The 22,175-nt window shown below is 35.8% G+C and overlaps 1 protein-coding gene across 6 annotated transcripts in view; it reads left to right on the top strand.

The window, feature by feature from the left end:
• FAM13B (family with sequence similarity 13 member B) overlaps nt 1-22,175 on the top strand; it is a 173,711-nt gene that overhangs the window by 83,229 nt on the left and 68,307 nt on the right. For 5 of the 6 annotated variants that reach the window (XM_027856518.1, XM_027856522.1, XM_027856521.1 and 2 more), the window contains exons 2-6: nt 11,179-11,345; nt 16,427-16,617; nt 17,057-17,269; nt 20,202-20,379; nt 20,785-20,929. In XM_027856518.1, coding sequence (XP_027712319.1) covers nt 16,461-16,617; nt 17,057-17,269; nt 20,202-20,379; nt 20,785-20,929 — 693 coding nt within the window. In that variant the 5' untranslated portion in view covers nt 11,179-11,345; nt 16,427-16,460. Of the gene's footprint in view, nt 1-11,016; nt 11,056-11,178; nt 11,346-16,426; nt 16,618-17,056; nt 17,270-20,201; nt 20,380-20,784; nt 20,930-22,175 lie in introns of those variants that run through there. The other variant, XM_027856519.1, reaches the window with a different exon arrangement.

Here is a 22,175-nt window from a genome sequence, read left to right as displayed (position 1 = left end):
TTTCTTTCTGGCTGCTTGCAGTATTTTTTCTTTGATCTGGTAATTTTGGAATTTGGCTACAGTATTCCTTGGCTTTTTCAATTTGGGATCTCTTTCAGTGATCAGTGGATTTTTTCGATGACTAATTTACCCTCTGGTTCTAGGACCTCAGGGCCAGTTTTCTTTGATTTTCTGAAGGATGTTGTCCAGGCTTTTTTTCATTATGGTTTTCAGGTAGAACAATAATTTTTAAATTGTGTCTCCTGGATCTGTTTTCCAGGTCAGTTGTTTTACCAATGAGGAATTTTACATTTTCTTGTATTTTTTCATTCTTTTGTTTCTGTTTGACTGATTCTTGCTCTCTCATAGTCATTAGCTTCCACTTGCCCTGTTCTAATTTTTAAGGCATTGTTTTCTTCTATTAGATTTTGTACCTCCTTTTTCATTTGATCCATTTTACTTTTTAAGGAGTTCTTCTTTTCAGTGAGTTTTTGTATTTCCTTTTCCATTTGACCAATTCTACTTTTTTAGGACTTGTTTTCTACAGTTAATTTTTGTCCTTCCTTTTCCAAGCTATTGATACTCTCTTGTATACCTCTCATTTCTTTTCCCAATTTTACTTCTACCTCTGTTGTTTGACTTTTAAAATCCTTCTTGACCTCTTCCAAAACAGCTTTTTGGGCTTGAGACTAGTTCATATTCCCTTTTGAGGTTTCAAATGTGGGTATATTAGCAATGTTGTCCTCTTCTAAATTTGTGCCTTGATCTTCTCTTTCCCCAAAATAAGAATCTGGTCATTTTCCATTTCTGCTTTTTGTTCATGGTGTTTGCCTGTTTCCTGACTTAAAAAAAAATGTTGAGGTCTCCTGCTGAAGTGAAGGGAGCACTTACCCAAGCTTTTCCTGCTCACTGGGGCCTTGTACAGGGATGTTTTAATGCTGGTAGATTTCTGTCAGCCTGGAGCTTTGCCTTCTAGATCTGTGCTTCCCCTAGAAGTGGTGTAGCTGGGTCAAAGGGTATGCACAGTTATAGCCCTTTGGGCATGATTCCAAATTGCTTTCCAGAATGGTTGGATCAGTTCACAACTCCACCAACAGTGCATTAGTGTTCTAATTTTCCCACATCTTCTGTAATATTTATCATTTTCCTGTTTTGTCATGTTAGTCAATCTGATAGGTGTGATGTGGTACCTCAGTTGTTTTGATTTGCATTTCTCTAATCAGTAGTGATTTAGAGCATTTTTTCCAAATGACTATAGATGGCTTTAATTTCTTCATCTGAAAACTGCCTGTTCATATCTGAAGAATTTATTTTTCAAGATCTGTGAAAGGCGAAAATACTGAATGGCATGCAATGAAACCAACATTGAATTTCTCTATTTGTTTCTTTTTAAAGAGAATCTATAAACTGTTCTTCTATTTTTCTAGGAAAAAAAATGGGTACCATTTGTGTACTTTCTCATCTCTCAGTCTGAATGGGCATAATTTACATACCTATGGAGGGCATTCTTAATAAAAGTTGTTAGATTTTTATTAACATCTTTTCTCTTGTGTCACCTAGATATTCCCTCTATGTTCCTTGTAAGAATTTTTTTAAAAAATGAAAAAGGAAGAAGAGAAAAAATTCAGTGAAATTAATACATAAAAAAACTGACGTATCATGTTCTGTACCTGTGGACTCCTAGCTCTTCAAAGGAATGAGGGTGTGTCTTCTCATATTTCCTCTTTGGTGCCAAGCTTGTGCTTTATAATTTTGCAACATTCATTTTTGATTGTTCTGGGGATATTTATGTTGTTGTGGCCATTGTATATATTGTTTTCCTCTTCTTAACTGTGCATCATTTAGTGAAAGTCTTTCCATATTTTTCTGTATTCATTTGATAAAAAACAAAACTATTAAAGCTTAAAACTGCACTAAGACTTTTGGGATTTCCTGTATAAGGGAAAATGTAGGACTTTATAAACAATTTTCTGGAGTAGATATCCTCATGCTCACATTTAACGGAAGGAGTTAGAGAATACAAATAAACTTGGTTTACAGTTTTGTTCATTGTAACAAGGCATTTGGCGACTTAAAGGTTCTACATATATCTTAAGATCGTAAAGGATTCTTTGATTTAGGTGTAGCAATAGAAAAGTGTTCAGAAATCCTCTGATTAACAGTATTTTAAGGCATAAAACACCCCAAAGATATTTGCTACTGTCATGTAAGATGTTTAGCACAGAGTTCATATGGAAGGAGGGATAACATTGTACTGATTGTATTAAGCCCCCAAATAGAGTCTCTTTGATTAGATAAGCAAACACACAAAAGAGTTTAACCCAACACAAGAAAATTCAAGTGGATGAAGAATACCTATTATCCAGATTATACATAATTGGATGAACAACCCATTAAGTTAGCCAAGTCATACACTTATCTTGGACAAACACTTCAGATGGATGGATAATGGCTGAATTGGAGAAATAGAGTGGTTTATGTTACACTTTGGGATCTCTGCAGTGCTTCCAACTATCCCAAGCTATTCCCTAACAGAAAAACTCATGCTTTTTAACATTTTTTTTTTATCATGAGCTTAAGTCATCAACAAAGTCAAACATTTCCATATACAAAGGACAGAGAAAGAGGATTGCATTTTGAACAATGAATTTGCTATGTGCAGCTTTTTTTTTTTTTTTAAAGTACAAAAATTTTAACATGGAAGTACCAGCACTACCCTTCTCAACTTTGTTCTTGTATATTTCCCTCCCTTCTCCTTTCCTCCCCTCTTCTGGAAGCATTTTCATTATCAGTCTCCTGGAGTTGTGACTGGTCTTGTATTTTAAAGTTTTCCTCTACATTGTTGTCAATGTATACATTTTCCTCCTGACTCTGCTTATCGTACAAATCTTCACATGTTTCTCTGAATTCATGCTTTTAGTAATTTCTTAAGTGGCAATAATATCCCATTCCATCCATATTCCGTAATTCAGTTATTTCCCCAATTGATGGATACCTTTATAGTTTCCAGTTCTTTGCTGTAACAAAAAATATTGCTATAAATATTTTTAGGCATACAGGTCATTTTTTTTTTTTTCTATTCTCTAACATGGTGGGGAAGCCTACCCAGCATACTAAGACTAGTAATGGTATCACTGAGTCAAAGAATTTTATAGTTTAGTGTTTGTTTTTTTTTTAAACTAATTCCAAATTGCTTTCTAGCATGATTGGAATCATGAGTGATTAGTTCACAGATCTACTAACCATTGAGCTGGCCAGTCTTCTCTGACAGGTGTAATTTTCCTTTTTTATGGTCATTTTTGACAAATCTGATAGAAAACCTGTCTTTTTAAGCTCTAGTCTATAGTAGTGAATGACATAGCATCACAGTCTCCAAAGAACCAAAATTTATTGGTGATTCAAAGGAGAGACATATGATTGGTGGGTAAAATTAGGCTATTGCATATTAACAATGATGACTTGAATGCAGGACATAGCTAGGATATAAGATGGGGGAAAGGCCTGTAGAGAGACTGAGAGATAATAGGTAAACAACCTATTGATACCCATGTATTCTGAGCTGGGCCTGACTCGGGCTAGTTCCTTGGTGGTTTATGTTTGATACTGGAATGAAATGAGATGCTTATAGGGCATTCAGCAGTTAACAAAAGGCTGTTTACTTAGCCATAGCAAGAGGATATTTAACAAATATGTATTGAGGACTCCAAGTTGATTTAGCTGGCCCAAGCTCCTTCCCTGCCTCTGAGTTGCCTATTGTGGTATTCTATCCCAGTATCAGAATGTGCCTGGAGTATCTCATGGCTCTTTTGTGCCCCAGTACAAGGATTCAGTGTTAGCCTTAGCCTTTAGTTCTCTGAGCCAATTAAGTCTTGAGGATGGCTTCAATACCTTTTAAAGAAAACCAGGCCTACTAGGTCAACTATGTGTGAAATAGATAGAGTACCAGGCCTGGAATCAGAAAGACTCATCTTCCTGAGTTCAAACATGACTTCAGACACTTACTAGCTGTGTGACCTTGGACAAGTTCCTTAACCCTGCTTGTTTCAGTTTCCTTATGTGTAAAATGAGCTGGAGAAGGAAATGGCGGAGCACTTCAATATGTCTGCTAAGAAAACCCCAAATGGGGTCACAAAGAGTCCAATATGACTGAAAAATGATTGAAGCCTAAGTTGCATGGGACAGGAGAAGAAGAAGAAAGAGAGTATAATTTAGGATATCTCTCCTATCACAATATGGATAGGAGGAAAAAAGGTAGAATTTCCGTGGAGAATTTTTTAGAATGTATAGGTGAGAGATGAATAGGAGAAAGGTGTGAGTCTTGAAATCATTAAGCCATTGAAATATAAATGTTAGAGACTCACAAAAGATTCATTTTTTTTTAATGACTGAAAAATGAACTGTAATGTATTCAGTAACTTATTGTTGGTTAAGGAAAGTATTATGGCAAAAAGGGAGAACTACTTGCTGATGACTAACACTGGAAAATTATCTGGGACCAAATATGTAATAGAAGTTTACAGTTTCATATACAATCTTTTCTGGTTTTTGCATATTGAAATGTTAATGTTTGCTGATGTTTAAGTTTTAAATGCTTTGAATTCAAGACTACAATTTGCAGTGCAATACAATTTACTATCCTCAAGAGGTCAAGGCTAGCTAAATTAAAAAAAAAACTCATCACCAGAAAGTTAACTATTATGTAATAAACTATTTTGTCACAACTCGTGAAACTAGCCAGGCAGAGAAGAGTTTTAATTTGCATCTGAAGATGTGTCCATACAGATGAAATACTGTTACCTTCTTTAGCAATGAAGATTTCACTTTAGCTCAAGTTGGTTAATGACTTTTCATGACGAATTTCCTAGCTATTGACAAACTTATATTTTGTTTCAGATAATTTTCCAGTGTTAGTCATCAGCAAACCAGAAAAGATTGTATATGAAACTGAACTTCTGTTACATAGTTTTGAAAAAGAAGTTTATATTACATTTTATACTGTATTTGCCAAAATGCCATGCTTGTCTTTGTACTCTACTACTTGGAGCATTCCCAGATTGACATTGGATTGTCAAGAGCTTTTTTTCCGCAAACATAAGCCTGGATTGTTTCCTATGCCAGTGAGTCAGCAGAATAGGACTTTTAGCTTTATTTATGACAGTGAAGTCACTTTGCCGCTTTACTTATTTCCGTATCTATAAAATGGGATAATGTTTCAGTTGACTAACTACTATTTTTTATTTTTTTTGAAAGAACTTTGTAAACCTTTAAGTGATAAAGAGATTTGAGTTGCAGTGGAGGAAAATGAAGTAAAGTCATACCCCAGAGATATCCTAAGTGAACATATGAGAATGTTGAATTCTAAAGGATCAGATAAAAGGTTATCACATTTTCTTTTGGGAAGGGAACTTGAGAATTTTCCAGGACAACCTCTTCATTCTGTATATTTTTAGTCCAGATGAGTGATCTTAGCAGTGATGGAAATGTTAACAGATTCTTTCTAATTTTTATAGTCTTATAATTGTCTCAGTGCCAAGTGACTTGCCCATGGTCATGCAGCTAATATGTTATCAAAGGCATAACTTGAACCCACACAGATCTTCTGATGCCAAGGGCAACCACCTAGTCACTATGCCATACTTATCTGATTTTTAGACATAAATATATTTTATATAGAAATGAAAAAATTACTTCAGGAAGCTAGTTAGTCTTCCTGATTTTTTTTTCTCCTCTCAAATTCTTTCTGTATGATAATCCTTTTAAAATACAACTTTAATTAGTACTCCTCTGTTAAGAAAACAGTGATTACCAGGTTTGTACTGTAATTGTCAAAATTCTTCTTTCTGCCTTTTAAGATTCTCCATAATCTGCCCTTATCCTACCTGTTCAACCTCATTTACTTAGAAGTCAGTATTCTCACAGTTTTCCACTCTAGTCAGTCTGCTGTCTTCACTGTCCCACATTTATATTTTCCTTTCTCTCTGCCTTTGTTTCTGATGTTTTTTAACCTATATTGTTTATTCATCCTTTATATTCAGACTTAGTTTTTAATCTTACAGGAAGACAACATAACTTTAGCTTATAGCCATCTTTCTATTCTCTGCACTACACTGTCAAACAGTTTTACAACTTAATTATAAATGGTCTTATATAGCTTGCTAATTTATCTAATGTTCATTAATTTTATCTTCTGGGCTAGATAGATTATAAGATTCTTGTGGGCAAGGACTATGTCATACTTATTTTATATTACCTACAGTGTGTAACACAATATTGATGTTGTAGTTGGTACTTAGTACCGGTAGGTAAGTGCCAGAACTCGCTTAACTTTAGAGGAGGAGACCTTGGTTAGGATGCTGTGATCTCCCTAGACTTCCAAGGTAAAGATAAGCAGTGGATACATAAGGGACGTTGTTGAAACTGGAATTAGAGCAAGAAGTATATTCTTGTTTTGTAACCTTCTTATGTATTCTGGTTGGTGATTGTGTAGCCTGACATGTTGTACATTCTCTCTAGGCTTTTCAGTTCATGTCTTTAAAAAAAAAGTACTATATTCAAGCAGGAATTATAAGCACTCTGAAATTTCTAGACAGCAACCTGGTACTAGCTCCTTTCCACTGGTTGCCCCTTACATTAGAGCTAGGGCAAGTAGATTGCCAAATTTAGTGACTACCAGACTTAAAGTATTCTCCATAAAAGCCATTCTTCTGTTCTGCCTCTCAATACTCCCTTTTTCCTTATAGGTGTAGGGGGAACAATTTATGTAGAGCTGTTACCAGTACACCTATGGGGGAGGATAATAGTAGGAGTAGCGCTGCCAAGACTTTTAGCGCCTGTTTATTTTAGCTGCTGTTTATTGCTGGCATTCCACATAGGTGTGGGGAAAGCAGAGCCAGGAATCTTTTGTTCCCTGTTTGGGTACCTCCTACTAATGCCAAGATTTGGAGCAGGGTCATGGAGAGAGGAGCTAAATCTTGAAACATTTATAATGAGGATACTTTAAATACCTGGGCACAGGCATAGGGTGCAAGCTTGGGACTGAACAGCTTCTCGTCAGGGGGTTTTGCCATTCTGTTTACCCAGGCATGATGGGTTCAACACTTTGACTCCTAACCATGGTGTGGTGGTAGGGAACATCTAATCCATATCACATAAACTTCCATCCTGTCTTGATTTTTTTCTCTTATATTTAGACCCTTATGCAGATCAGAAGAAGGGGAGATGGATGAAGGGATCATGGGAACAGCAGTGGTTCTTGTCTTCTCCCTCAGTATTCTATACTTTCCCCTTCCCAAAGTTGTTGTGATAGTATTGTCTCGTCACGCACAGCTTATGTTGCTGGGTAGGTACTAATTCCCATTGCCTTTGCTTGTCTGCTGTGGGTCTTGGCCCTTGGACTAGGCCTTACCCATCATGCTGAAAAGAGGGAGAAATATTTGGAGTCATACTTGTGTGTGGGCAGGGATGGTGGTGGTAGAAGGGAGTGAGAGGTATGTGCAGAAAATTATTAGACTCTCTCCCTGCAAGCTCCCCATTCTTAAACTCCTAGACCAGCCATGGACTAACTTAGTTAAAATAGGAAGCTACCATATCATTCATAGGAGTGAGCTCTTGCTTATTGTCCCTCAAGTTGGTGTCTTGGGGTCTCTGTTTCTTCCCTCCCCTCTCCCTCCCCACACAACAAAAGGAATCTTCCTATCTTTTGCCTAAGATGCAGAAATTACTAGAGTATGGCCCTGCCTCTTCCTACTCCCCTACTCCCCTTAAGTTCACCTAGTGCATATGCCAGGCTTTTCTTTGGCCTTCTGTGACCATTTGAGTACTCACTGTAAAGTACTATGCTAGCCTTGTTGTTTAGTCATTTTCAGTCATATCCTACTATTCGTGACCCCATTTGGGGTTTTCTTGGCAAAGATACTGAAGTGGTTTGACATTTCTTCAGCTCATTTTACGAATGAGGAAACTTAAACAAACAATTAAGTAACTTGCTCGGGGTCATATAGCTAGTGTCTGAGGCGAGATTTGAACTCAGGAAGATGAGTTTTCTTACTCCAGGCCCAGCACTCTATTCACCTGGACTTACTAGGTATACCTATGTACCTGATATCAAGAAGGGAAGGATATTTCTGTTTTGTTAGCTAAAATATTATCCTAGTCATGACCCTAAATAGTAGTGCTGTCAATAAACTTGTACCAGGAAGAAGGAAAACTATACATTTTGAAGTGCAACAAACCGTAATAAAGAATCAGTGTCTTCTGATGTCTAAAGCTTTTGCAAGTGCTGAGAAGTTCCATTTAGAATTCTACAACATCTCTGTTTATGCCATCATTCTACTGTAATTTAACCTGTGGGTATCCTGTGTAGGTCTGTCAGACTCAACAAACTTCCTTCTAACATATCTGTTTCTGAGGATACCACTTGGCTCCAGTCATTTGATTCATAAATCATCTTTTATTCTTCTCTTTCTCTCATTCTTCTCTTCCCCCTAATAAAATTATTTGCCAGATCTTGCTCATTTTATTTCAACATCTCTAAAATCTTTCTTTGTTCATATAGCCATTATCTTAGTTCAGGCTTTTTATCTCCTCTTGCCTGATCTGCTGTTATCCTCTTAAAGTGCTTCCAGGTTATTCTCCTGTGCTTAAAAATCTTCATTGACTTTTTCCATTGGCTGTGGGTAGTGGTCCTGGGAGCCCTGAGAAATTAAATCACTTGCCCAGAGTTAAATGTGGCCAATTTGTGTCAGAGGTGGACTTGTGAACTTCGGTGTTTTTGACTGAAGTTCTGTCTGGCTCTCTGTGTTTTCTCCTTGTAAAACTGATTATATTGTTTTAAAAAAATGCACTAATGAACTATTAACTTATAAAATTTATTCCTTTTCAAACACTGCCACTTTAGTCAGAATGTATACTCCTGGAGGGTAGGGACTGTCTTTGTAATCCCAGTACCCCAGCACATAATAGGAGCCTAGTCAGTGTTGGTTGATTAACATTTTTAGCTCCAGTCCCTGCCTGTCACTATCCATTGCATTAGTCTTTGGGTATATAGGAGTTTCAAAAGAGAATCATTTGAATATCAAAAGATTAAGATGAAGTAATTGAATATTTTCATAACAATAACCCTCTTTATGACCTTGGTCAAACTTTGAAGTGAAGGATATGTCCTATTGTGCTATCATATAATTTTGTTGGAAAAATGCTTTCCAAAAATCAACTTGCTTTATTCTTCTAAGAATCAACTCATTGTCATGTCCTAAATTTTGTAAAAAAGAAGATAAAATATACTGATTTCAGTAATTTTTAGTTAAACTTTTCAAGATTGTGAGGAAAAAAGTCTTTGATTAGAGTTGCTTACTTTGAAATGTTAGTCCCCAGTTTAAGTTGCTTAACTTTCAATTGGTCTTTTTCCTGTACCTCTGAGAAGGAGAATGTCTGGTTTTCCAAAAATATTCTTCCTCAGGTAGTTTTCTAGAAATAGTTGTTTATTGGTGTTCATAGCAAGTGACAATTGGGGCTACTGCAAAGGAACTTCTTTTCAGTTTCTTTTGCTGAATAGAGCATGCAGCCACCTAAGACTCCTTCTCATATGGAGTTAAGAGTTATCTGTTCTGGTTAAATTTAGAGCCATGTATATGCATTCCTACATATTTACCAATAGCTATAGCTATTAGATACCACAGCAGCGCACATAGGATCTATCAGAACAAGGAGGGCATGGCTAGCACTTGTTCACCAGCATGCATTTTAGTCAGGTTTGAGATGCTAGATTTGCCCACTAGAACTGAGCAGACTAGCCAAGAATCTTGTTAATTACCATAGCTCCCTAGCCATTTGAGCTAACTAGATTTGTGAGATTTCCTAATTTGACAGTGACAAAACATGTCTTAGAAATCCTCATTTATTAGAATAAGCTTAGAGGCTTTTAACTATTTTTTCACTTTGATTTCCTGTATGTTGAGGCAGTGTTTTTCTGAGTCTTAATAGAATTCCATTAAAAATCTTAAACCAAAAACTTAAGTGCTTTAAAAGGCCTTTAAAAATAATTTTATACTTTGAAGTTTTGGTTTTTTTTTTTCAGCTTAATAGTTCACATGTTTAAACAAGCAGTTCAGGATGTTTGGGAAATAATTATCTGTTGAAAGACATGTTTATGAACATGGCTTTACTTCCCCACAATTTTAATGTTCGTCCTGGGGGTTATAAATTGTGAGTATAATAGACTTTTGAAAACCACACCATATGATGCTTCTTGCTTACCTAAATTCTAAGTGCTACGATGTAACTTGCTATTATTTCTAAAAGCTTCATTTCTGGACTATTAGAAATAAAGTGCATGTGTGACAAATTGACCTTTTGTCTTCTATTAGCTTATTTATAGTTTAGACAGGATAATCAGCTCTGTGTGTATGTGTGTGTGTGTGTACACACCTATATATACACATATATATGTATAGAAGGTAGAAATGTAGTTCTACTTTAAAATTATGACATCAAGCCTATGCCATTATTTTCCCTTTTTTTGGAAAATACTAGAAACCATGTTGATTACTAGTATAGGAGGAAGGAGTAATTTCTTTTATATTTATTTTAATATAGGTTGTCTTCTTCTATTAGGCTATAAGTTGCTTGAGAGCAGTTCCAGGCCACATTTACCTTTGTATCTTCTGTAGTGCTTGGGGGAATGAGTGTTACAAGAATATGGGACATACATGGAACAAGAAAATAATTTTTAAGTGGAATCATTCCTTACTTAGGCTGTATTTTGCTCCCTAAACTGTTCTTATCTATTAATTCTGTCAATAAATTCTGATGGTTTTTGGTAGTAAAAGGCATCCAGCTCATAACATGAGCTTGAAATTTGCTTTAACCATTTCTTTTTTTTCTTTTTTCTTTCTTTCTTTCTTTTTTTTTAGTGAGGCAATCGGGGTTAAGTGACTTGCCCAAGGTCACACAGCTGGTACGTGTCAAGTGTTTGGTCTGAGGCCGGATTTGAACTCAGGTCCTCCTGACTTTAGGGCCGGTGCTCTATCCATTGTGCCACCTAGCTGCCCCGCTTTAAGCATTTTTTAAGGAACACAGGTAGACTAATCATTCAGCATCCTCTCAAAGTAGCTTTGTGGATAAATTTTTTATTCTGCCTTTTTTTTTTTTAAATTAAAGGTAATCTAAAAATCAAAATAATTTGTTTTTGTCTTATTTTAGATTAACTGCTGAAGTACTGATCGAGTTCTGCGTTTCTTCAATGAGGAACTACAGGCTCATCTTCTGCCATAATCTCAAACAGCCATAAATGACAAAAGAATGCTTGCTCAGTGAGGGTAGCTGGTGCAGAAACCATTTTTTAAACTTAGGTGTTTAAGTACCCAAAGGTAAGTTTTCTAAAATGGTAAATAGTCCCCTCCTAAAAGAGACCTCTATAGTTTTTGGTGATTTGACTTAATAACATAGAATCTGTTTTGCTTGAGTCCTTTTTCATAACTGATATATAAATATACACACATATGCATATACACATATATGCACAAGTATGTCAATTATATGTAATGTATTAGCCTATATACTTACTTGCCTAGGAATACCCATAATTTTTAGCTTTGTGACTGAACTGTTCCCCTGAACTTATTTTCACTTCCCAAGACTTGCTAGATTTACTCTAATGTTCCAGCCTTTTTGCATATTTTTGGTGGATCTCTAAAAGCATATTCTTTATTTGAAAACATTTGGTATGTTCGATAAGTCTTTCTTAAAGAAATTTTTGTTCAGTGTAATTTTATCACAAGTGTTAACTTCTTACCTTCACATTAGAAGAGCCACAAATGAAGTGTGGTTGAAGGAGGAAAAAAAAAAAGGGAGTTTTGTTTTTAAAGTTTTGTATATTTTTTACCCTGAACTTAAAACACCAAATAAAATGAGCACTTTCTTATGTATACAGAACAATAAAAGAGGATTGTACATTAAACTTTAAATCCTTATTATGTACAGTTTTTCAATATGTAACTTTCAAAGCTGTCCTGCTTGTCTGAAATTCCTTCTGATTAAATGCTGCCGCAGAGAGTGCAGCTCTGATGGTGCTTGCTGCATAGCCTGACTGCCAAACACATGCTTTACAGAATATTCACATAAGGCAAGTGCTCACACAGTGGCCAAGAAGTGCCTTGTACCAAGTGGTACAAGGATGCTCTCGAGGTCTCTCTGAAGAATTTTAGTATTGATTGTTAGATGTGGGTGACACTGGCACAGGACTGCCTGGCATGGTATCCTTGCATCAAAGAAGATGCTATGCTCCATGGGTAAAACAGAATCTCAGTAGCACAAAGGAAACTTGAACTTTGCAAATCCAAAGACATCTCCTTTCTAAATGTTCTAATGGACTGCTTGTGCCCTACCTGTGCTAGATCCTTTCAAACTTGTATTGGATTGATCAATCACAACTGAACACACTGTTCCTTGATATATGCACATAGTAGCATACTATGCATTTGTATATATGCACAATAGGAGACTTAGAAAAATTCAAGTTTAAACATAAAAGTTGGATGGATACCAGTCTTCTGTGATCTTGTGTGGATTACATGGATTGGAGAAGGCAATATGAAACATTGCTTCCTTCTGTTATTTTTGTAGCAGATGCAATCATAAGAACTTGGACAAAGTCTTGATCTTTGGACTTAGACTTGTATATTTCCTTTAAAAGACAATATAAGTAAAATTTTTGGTAGTAGAAATACAAGGATACTGTTTTTCTAAAATCTGACTTTAAAAAACAAAAGTACTATCCTACTTATAGAAACTATACTTATTGACTTTTGTGTCATACAGAAATACTTACAGTTCAGTATTTGAATAGATGTATGATCTTATCGATGTGAGTATTCTTTTCATCCATGAATGTTGTAGCCCATCCAAGTTTTCTCATTTTGGGCAGTTCTCATTCATCCCCCTCCCAAAATATTCCACTAAGCATGTACTCAGTACACTTGTGACTTTCCCCTAAATGTTATTGTTCTCTAGGTACTGGTGCAAGTACTTGGATGACTATTTTTTATCACTCATTGCATGATTGTCCTGCCTCCTTTTTTATCATACATTCCCTGGATATTATTTCTTACTACACTTGGGATCATAGGTGCAAGTTGTTTTTGTAATATGCAGTGACCTGTCCTATGAGTTGTCTGTGGTTTTGCTTCTTCAAAGCTCAATCAACAAGGCGCCCTCAGTGAGAGACAAGAAGTGGTATGTGCCAGGCAAGTCTAACTGCCACAACTACCTTGAATACCAGTTCCCCTCAGAACCCAATGGAGATAGGCCAGGACCTTGAGCTCCAGAGCCCTGGGGCTGCTGGTACTGTTCAGATTATTGGTCCTGCTTCCAATCTAGCCCCTATAGGCCATAATCCCAGGGAACAACCTCTATGGAAAAGGCATCAGCCAACTCAACAAATTACCATCCACAGAGTAGGCAACCCAACCCAACAGCAAAGTGTCTGCTTGGCGGCATGTGCTTGCCAAACCATTGTCATCACCTCAATGGCCATCTTTCCCTCAGATTTGGATGGAGATAGCCCAGGAAAGATCCCAGGGAGTAGTAGTACTCCTCTTCCTCACACCCACCTGATCTGCTTCTGGTCCACTGCCCTCAGTCATCATTCAGGGAACTCTTGTGGAGGTACAATGTTCTACCACTTTTCTCTTTACAGCTACTGAAGACCTAGAAAAGAAAGTTCTTGCTACCAAAGTCCTTCATATTGTCAGTTTGGCATCAGAAATGGATATAGGGCTTGCATGTGAAACCTCTTGTTTTCTCCTGCATTAGAATGCAAGCTGGGTGTATGAGGTGTTCAGCTACAACTAGCATCTCTGATGTAAGGGCTTGCTGAACTCCTTTCATGGGTGCTCATCTACCTTTGGTGTCCAGCTGTCAGTCAACTGTTTGTCTGTGGCTCCAAGAAGCTGTAGCATGCACAGAGGCCACGTTCCTGGAAAAAAACATCTTTTTAGATGGGCTGAACCAGGTTGAGGGTGACCAACGGGTGTTAAACCTGTTTGTGAGGTGTCTACCCCAAGCATGTGAAGACTTCTCTCTGGAGGAATTGGTAGATGAGAACAATTTGTTTCAGTAGCCATGAAGGTGGCTAAAGGAGGCTCTGTAGAGCAGTTAGAACTTGGTCAGACATTAGGATGTCAAGGCCATCTGTTGTGTCCTGGGCCGTAGCCAGTAGTCCTGATTTTTGTCTTATCACTGGACGTTGATGACTCTGGAAGAGAGAGTGAGGCTAATGACTTTGTGTACCTCTTTCCCACTTAAATCCAATTGATGCATAAGTCAAGACATCACCCTGTAATGTCGTTGGTCCTCTTTGGAAATGAAGGACAAACAACAAAGAATACCAGATCTTTGAGAACAGGGACTCCCCTTTCTATTTGTATCCCTAGCGTTCAGCAAAATGCCTTGCATAGGATAAGCACTTCATATTTTGGGCTTTTTGATTTATTGGGGAGCTCCATGATTCATAATTATGCAACATCACTAGAAGAATACTGGAATTTTAAAAATGGCTTTTTATGTTGGGTAGAATTTGTGATCATTGAAATAATTTTGCAATTTCCCAAGACTTCCAGGTTTTTCCCAAATAACCCACTCTTGTCTTTTTGATTCTGGAATCTGTCCACTGTCCATTTTTTGTCTAAGATATAGTGATAGACTGACTCAGTTGGATTATCTGTCCAATTGTATGGTATCATCTGAATAGTAGGCAATTTTTATCCATTTGGTTTTTCCCGTGTGAGTTGCAAGCTAGAGTCTAATGCAGTGGGACTTGATGTAGTCATTACAGTATTATCGACAAATAGGAGGATCTAGATCCCATGCCATTTAGAGGGAATCCTTTTTCTTTTTGGATTTTTGTATAGGACATTTCTATAGGAGTGACAATACCTTTGGCATTTACACTTGTTTGATCTTGATAATCAGAGGATTATTGAATATAGTCCCCTGTTGTTTCATCCATCAAGGAAATTTGGATCATTTAAGATGAGTATTGCTCTGTCAGAGGGTTTAGTTTTGTTTCATTTTGTAATGAACAAATATGATAGGATTTTCTATTTCTAGAAGTTTGGATAGATGTGATGGTTGTGTGATCTGCTAACGAAAATAGTTTGTGAGGGGCAGCTAGGTGGTGCAGGGAATAGGGCACTGGCCCTGGAGTCAGGAGGACCTGAGTTCAAATCCAGCCTCAGACACTTGACGCTTACTAGCTGCGTGACCCTGGGCAAGTCGCTTAACCCCATTGCTTAGCAAAAAACAAAAAACAAAATATTGTTAGGGCTGCTAAGTGGCGTAGTGGTTAGAGCATTGGCCCTGAAGTCAGGAGGACCTGAGTTCAAATCCTCCCTCAGACCAAACACTTGACACTTACTAGCTGTGTGACCCTGGGCAAGTCACTTAGCCCCAATTGCCAAAAAAAAAAAAAAAAAAAGGAAATAGTTTGCGAAAGCCTTTCCATTTCTTCATATTGTTGTTGGTGATAATCTTGATACATGAATTGTTCAGTGTCATAAAAAATATAGATATGAAAAATTAGAAGCGTGGGTCAGTGGTTGCTGATACCTTATTGACTGGCCTTTTCTGATACTAAATCCCCTGCTTCTCCATGAATATATTAATTTGTCATTAGATTAAAACCTCTCTTTTAGAGCACTGTTAAGTTAATGTTTATTAATAGTCTGATGGTATCTCTGGCCCCATTCCTACCATCACCACTATTGTTATCATCATGATAGAACTGGGCTGTCTGGGACTGACAGTCTTTTTAAAATTTCCTTTGTTTCATGGTTTCAGTAAGCAAAGAATTGTTCGTGTAGGTCCTATCCTATTGATAATGAGCCTCTTTACTTAGTAATATTATTATTCGGTTCTGCTATAGAAATAGTTGGGCCAGAAAATTGTCTCTAGCTGTAGAATGGAGACAATCATCTGGACCTTTCTGAGTTATATTAAGCCATGTGGAGGCATATCATTTGATAATTAAGTCTAGCTCTGTCTGTCAAGGTCTGGAAATCTAGTTTATGTTGTCATAGTTCATGGATAAGCTTGGGAAAGACTAGTTTAACCTCTCGGAGGCAAATTCGTTGTCTCAAGGTGCTTTCTGAAATCTGTAATAGACCATGGTACTAAATTTCAGGATCTTGGTCTACTAAGTATTCTAAGTGTTTTGATTAATAAATACTCATGAGACAGTAAAACAGAATCCACAGTAATAGATAACATTAGATAACTGTACTGAAATTTAATTAGTGAACATACGGGATGTTTCTTTTCATGGGTCAGAAATTTGGGAATTAACGTGGATCCATAAGAGCGCATATTCAGATGTAAGCCATCTCTGATGTCTGTTTAGTCATATTGCTACCTGTTAATCATTGTAGTCTTTTTTTTGTCTTTCATTTGACAGAAAAGACAGCTTTGATTTCTGGCTGCAAAAAGATATGAGGAAGAGCTCCTCCCCTTCCTTGAGTAACTGCAACTCCGTACTTGCTAACAAAATATTTGGAATTCCACTTGATGAGCTGCAGCAGGGAGGACATCCAGACAATGAGGTTCCATTCATAGTTCGCCACGTTGTGGACTATATTGAGGAACATGGTATATATTTTCTTTCTATTTTAAAGGGCTAGTCTAGGCTTTCTTTGGCCTTTGTTTTAATCAATACAAGTCCTTTTCCCATTGACCTATCAGACACAGGGAGGAAGTAGAGTAGAAAACTTTGTTTTGGTAGCCTTCTTAATTCTTTAATTGAACTTATGCTTCTTCAAAAGGATTACCAAGTTAAAAATAATTATCAGTGAACCTATAGTATTTTTGTAGAGAGATGAGTATTTTTTATTGGGGGGGGAGTAAAGGGAGGGGAAAGGTTAGGTTAGGGTATAGGGTATAGAAACCATATTCAGGTGTATAATGAGTTGAACAATATAAGCCAGGGTTGTTTTACATTGAACAAAGTTTTTAAACATTTGGAGGTTATGTGTATTTATTTGGTCTAAAATGTAGCTTTGAAATTTTTTCCTTTCTTATACTAATATAGGAGGTCTGGAGCAAGAAGGACTTTTTCAAGTCAATGGAAATGCTGAGACGGTGGAGTGGCTTAGGCAGAGATATGACAATGGAGAAGATGTGGATCTGGTTAAGGAAGCAGATGTTCCCTCAGCTATTAGTCTTCTTAGGTTTTTCCTTCAAGAACTTCCAGAACCTGTCATCCCTGGTAGCTTGCATATTCACTTGATGCAACTTTCTCAAGGTAACGTGATAGATGACTAAGAACCATTATCCTTTACTAAGTACCATTATCCATCACTTTTTTGAAGGGGGCATCTTGAATTAAAGTCATATGATTAATTTTTCTTCCTTATGTACTTTCTTGGAGTCAGCATAGGACACAGTTGTTCTCATGAATGATCTTAATAGGCCTAAGGCATAGGATAGGAAGAGGAAAAAAGGAAAACATAAAGTGTGGGAGTGAAGGAAAATGTAGAGGATGTAGAATGTGACAAGAGTATCACCAACAGTTATCTTCATGTGCCAGTTAGTAGTACCACTGTCATAGGCTTCCTGCTTGCAGAACATAGAAATAGAGGTCATGTGCCTCTAATCCCAGGATACCATCCAGAAGGATATGAAACAGCAATGTAAAGGAAAATCAGACTAATCTAAAATAAATTAAGTGAATCCAGTTTTTATTTTTTAGATAGAGAATCTGAGAGATGTAAATTTGTTTGTTTTCATAGTATATTGGGACTGATTTATGATATTTTGTGGGAGGGATTCTGTAGTTGTAGTCCACTTGCCAAATTTCCTCTAAGACTCCTGTGTTTTATCATTAACTCTTAAGAAAAAAATGGGGAAATTTTGAGTACTTGACATAATATTTATATTACTGTATTCTAGCTATTCCATTCATGTCTATACTGGGCAGTGTAGCAGTGGGTTAAAAAATTACATGCATATACATGAATCAATAAACAAATATTAATTAAGCACTTTATGTGTATTAAGCACCAGGGAAGCAAAGACAAAAGTGAAAATAACTCCATACTCCAGGACCTTACAGTCTAGGTGGGTAGAGACAACAGATACATAAATTGGTAGTATATACAAAAGAAATACCAAATCACTGGAAGAGGTCACCAGTATATGAAGTGATAAGGAGAAAACTCAATGTAGGAAAATGAGTTGCATTCTGAAAAAAACTAGGAGATTCTTGAAGCAACCTTTAATAATATTCAGTAACTTTTTTTGAAAGTAGAAGCAGTATCAGTTTTTCTGTCTGTCCATTGGAATCTCTGGTTTATGTTTAGAGGCTAATGGAGATAAATTGTGTCTATCTTTTGTCTCATACATTCTGATGACTGAGCTCAATTCAACTTAATGTGAAATGATGAGCAAAATGCATTGTTCCCTATTGTACCTCTTCAGTTGTTTAATGGCCTTCAAAATGAATCTTCATTGCCAGTTTTATTTTTATGAGCCTTTGTTGTCCTTTTTCATGTTTCTCTAATAATGATATGTTTTTAAAAAAGTTTCTAGATCTGTTCCTTTTTTGTTTCAGTTATTTTTTCATGTGTGTATTAATGTAAATATACTTGCATATTTTGAATTATATAAAGTTTAGTACTGATCCCCTAAAGGAAAGAAGCCTTGGTTTATTCTTGAGCCATCCGGATACCTGTTAGTATTCTATCTTTATGTTGAGTTGGTGTGTGCACCTTGGATGATTTTATAGTAAACGAGATTTTTAGTGGAGAATGTCATGGTCTGGTTATAAGCTTATAAGCTTGAACAAAATGTGTAAATTTATGGCTGTAATATTGTTTAATGATATCATTCAGAAGTATTATTCTTTGTCACTAGAGTTTTATACCTGTCTGCTGGTTTGAATTGTCACATATGTTTGACAAGACAGCTAGGTGGTACAATAGATAAAGAGTGTTGAAATTAAAAAGAGCCAAGTTCAGATTTGGGCTTAGATACTTCTAAGGCTTTTGACTCTAGGAAGTCACTTAACCTCTGACTCACTTCCTTTATCTGTAAATTGAGGATAAATAGTAGCACCTACCTCCCAGGGTAGTTGTGAAGATAAAATAAGATAATCATTGTAAAGCATTTTAGATACTTTAAAGCACAACATACATTCTAGCTATTATATGTGTCTGCATTAGACAGCATCAGGTGTCATCTTGACATAATGAATTTTTTTTTAAGTAGTAGATGGAACTTTTCATTTCCATATTATTCTCATTTTAACATGCACTTGTGGAGAGATTAAAGATTTGCAAAAATGGTATGACCCTTTGATAAATCACATTTTTTTTGTAGTGACAGGTAAGGTGGCATTCAAGTAATTACATTGCTGACCTAATCTATTTTCTTTATGTATAATTCTTTTTGCCTTAATTGTAGATGTTTTTAGTGCTTATTTTTGATCATTCTCATATAGCATTGTAAAGACCTACTGTTACATTTTTTTAAAAAATTAGTAATTTGAAAATACATTTGTCTGGACAGACTTCAAGTTTTTCACCTAATGTAAAATGTTAGCAACTTTTCCTTCCCTTTTTAATCTTCCAGGAGTAATCCACTTCTTTTTAGTTTTGTTGGTATTACAGAAAAAATGGAATTAATTTCTCTCTAATAAGACTTTGCAGTTCCTTCACTAATATGCTAGCATACTACTTGAGTGAATGGGAGAACACTGAATATGGTTATGACAAGTTATTTTCCCATTTACCCAAGTTGAAAAATATTGTTGATATGTTAATGGTGGAATTACTTTTGTGCATTTGTCTTCCCCAGGAGTGGTGCTGACTTATTTATATTGGCTTACTGTAGTTAGCTTTTTGGTGTTGGCACTGGTTGAATAGTGCAACTATGGTGATGTATTGGACAGCAAATTGAAAATGGGAAAAAGAAGGAAAAAATGCTACTAATGAGAAGTAGATGGGGAAAAAACATTTCTAACTTTTAAAAGCATGAATTAATTCTCATCCTCACTCTTCCTCCCCACCTCTACTCACTCATTCATAACTTCTCCCATCCTCCTTAAATGAAACAAAAAGCCAAAGGCTGTTAACTACAGGAAGTCAAAAGATGATGGGGATTGAGTAATGTGAAGTTGGCAGAATATCTGAGCTTTATTTTTGCTTCATTTAAAAACCTGTCATTATACTTTACAGATTATAATAATGAAGATGAATTTGGAAGAAAGTTGAGGTTCCTCTTGCAACAGCTTCCACCTGTTAATTACAGTTTGTTGAAGTTTCTGTGTAGATTTTTAGCCAACGTAGCATCACATCATGAAGAAATTTGGTCTGCAAATTCTTTGGCTGCCGTCTTTGGTCCAGATGTCTTCCAGTAAGTTATTTTGTAAATGTATGTATTTAACTCAAAGGAAAAAAGTTTTGCATTTATGAAGTGTTATTTATGAAATGTAGTACCTTTTAGAGAATTTAGACTTTTATGAGCTATTATTTTTATTTGATTAATCCTCCCAGCTTGCTTGGGAATAGTATACAGTGCCATTTTACAGATAGGAAAAACTGAGGCTCAAAGGTGATAAATCAAATCCTCTGAAGAGTTCAGAATAAAAGGCTACCTGCCACTTTACTTAAAATGTGTCACCCACTGTTATCAAATCATCTTTGAGGTGGCTAAAGTATGGTCAAAAGTAGTTTTCATTTCTTATGGGGGAGAAAAGACTCCTTTTGCCAAGTGTGTTGATGAAGACTCTTCAACTCAATTTAGAATTTGTATTTTTAGCATTTATACAGATGTGGAAGATTTGAAAGAACAAGAAATAGTAAGCAGAATAATGGCTGGACTTTTGGAAAACTACTATGAGTTCTTTGAGAATGAAGAGGAAGATTTTTCATCTACTAATGATTTGAGTTCACTAACTGAACAGGTAAGTATTCAAGTTCGTACTATTTTGAAGGCTAATTTAAAAAAATTAAAATCATGTTTTTATAACTACCTTCTATGAGATATGCTGTACATTGCCCATATTTGCTAAAAATTTGTTAAAAATTCACATTTGTTAAAAATGTGAATTCAAAAATATTTATGGTGTATGACACCTAGGACATGCCATCTGGTGTATTATTTGGATGATAATGTAAAATTCATGCAAACCTTAGGCCATCCACTGTGGAAAAAATTTTTGTATTTTCTGCCCAAGATTAATTGTACATTTATTATTAGTAAAGGTATATTAGAAATAAATGAGATTTAGAAATGAGACCTAGAAGATAAAAAACTTAAAATTGACTTTGATTTAAATTTCTGATAAATGGAGAAATGGAAGTCAAGGGCACTCTCCTAGTTTCAAGGTGTTAAAGTCATTTTGATACTTAAAATATTTGAACTTCTATAGTGCAGAAATGTAGTTATGAAATAAGTAGGAAATGCCTTGAACCTGAAATAAGGCTGCACCTTCAATTTATCTTTTAGAGATTAAATTCTGTCTTTGGATACATTATAGTTTAAAAATATTTCATATTTCTTTGTAGTTTAAATAGTTTAGGGTTATAGCTTCTCACCTTAGAAAAATAACCTTTTAGCATGATAATTATAGTAAAATTCCATTGATTTTTTAGTCCATTTAGAGTTTTATGGCTTTTATCTGGATTGAAATTATTTTTTTAGTGAAAAATGGGTTTACCAAACAAAATAATAATGTATGTAATTGTGGGTGATATTTTAACTTTGCCGAAGAACAAAATTTTTGAAAGATTTTAACGCATTTGTCAGTCATTTTTGATTCATCTAGTCATTAAAGTAGGCCTAGGCTGGACTTGGAAACACTTTGATAATTGTTAGTTACTGTATTTACTTGCAGGTAATAAAAACATTTTTTGGAAAATAATCTGTAGTTCAGTGACATTTTATTCTATCTGAATTAGAGTGGTATTACTCTGTGTATAACCTGAACTCTAGGTAAATGGAAGTTTCTTTAATGCTTAGAAACATTTAGGATAGAGCTTTTTTTGATACTGCCTGCCGTCTTCTGTATGGACTTCCCATTGAATATTTCTGTCTCCACTTTGCTTCTGTTTTAAAACATAAATATAGCTAGTGACTATCTTTTTTTTTTTTTATTAAGTATCATGAACTTTAAAGAAATGACACAGTAGTAAATGCCAAATGTATCT

The sequence above is a fragment of the Vombatus ursinus genome, unplaced genomic scaffold (genome assembly GCF_900497805.2).
Source record: "Vombatus ursinus unplaced genomic scaffold, bare-nosed wombat genome assembly UNPS02011572.1, whole genome shotgun sequence".
Taxonomy (NCBI): domain Eukaryota; kingdom Metazoa; phylum Chordata; class Mammalia; order Diprotodontia; family Vombatidae; genus Vombatus; species Vombatus ursinus.
This window is presented reverse-complemented; position numbering and strand designations above follow the sequence as displayed.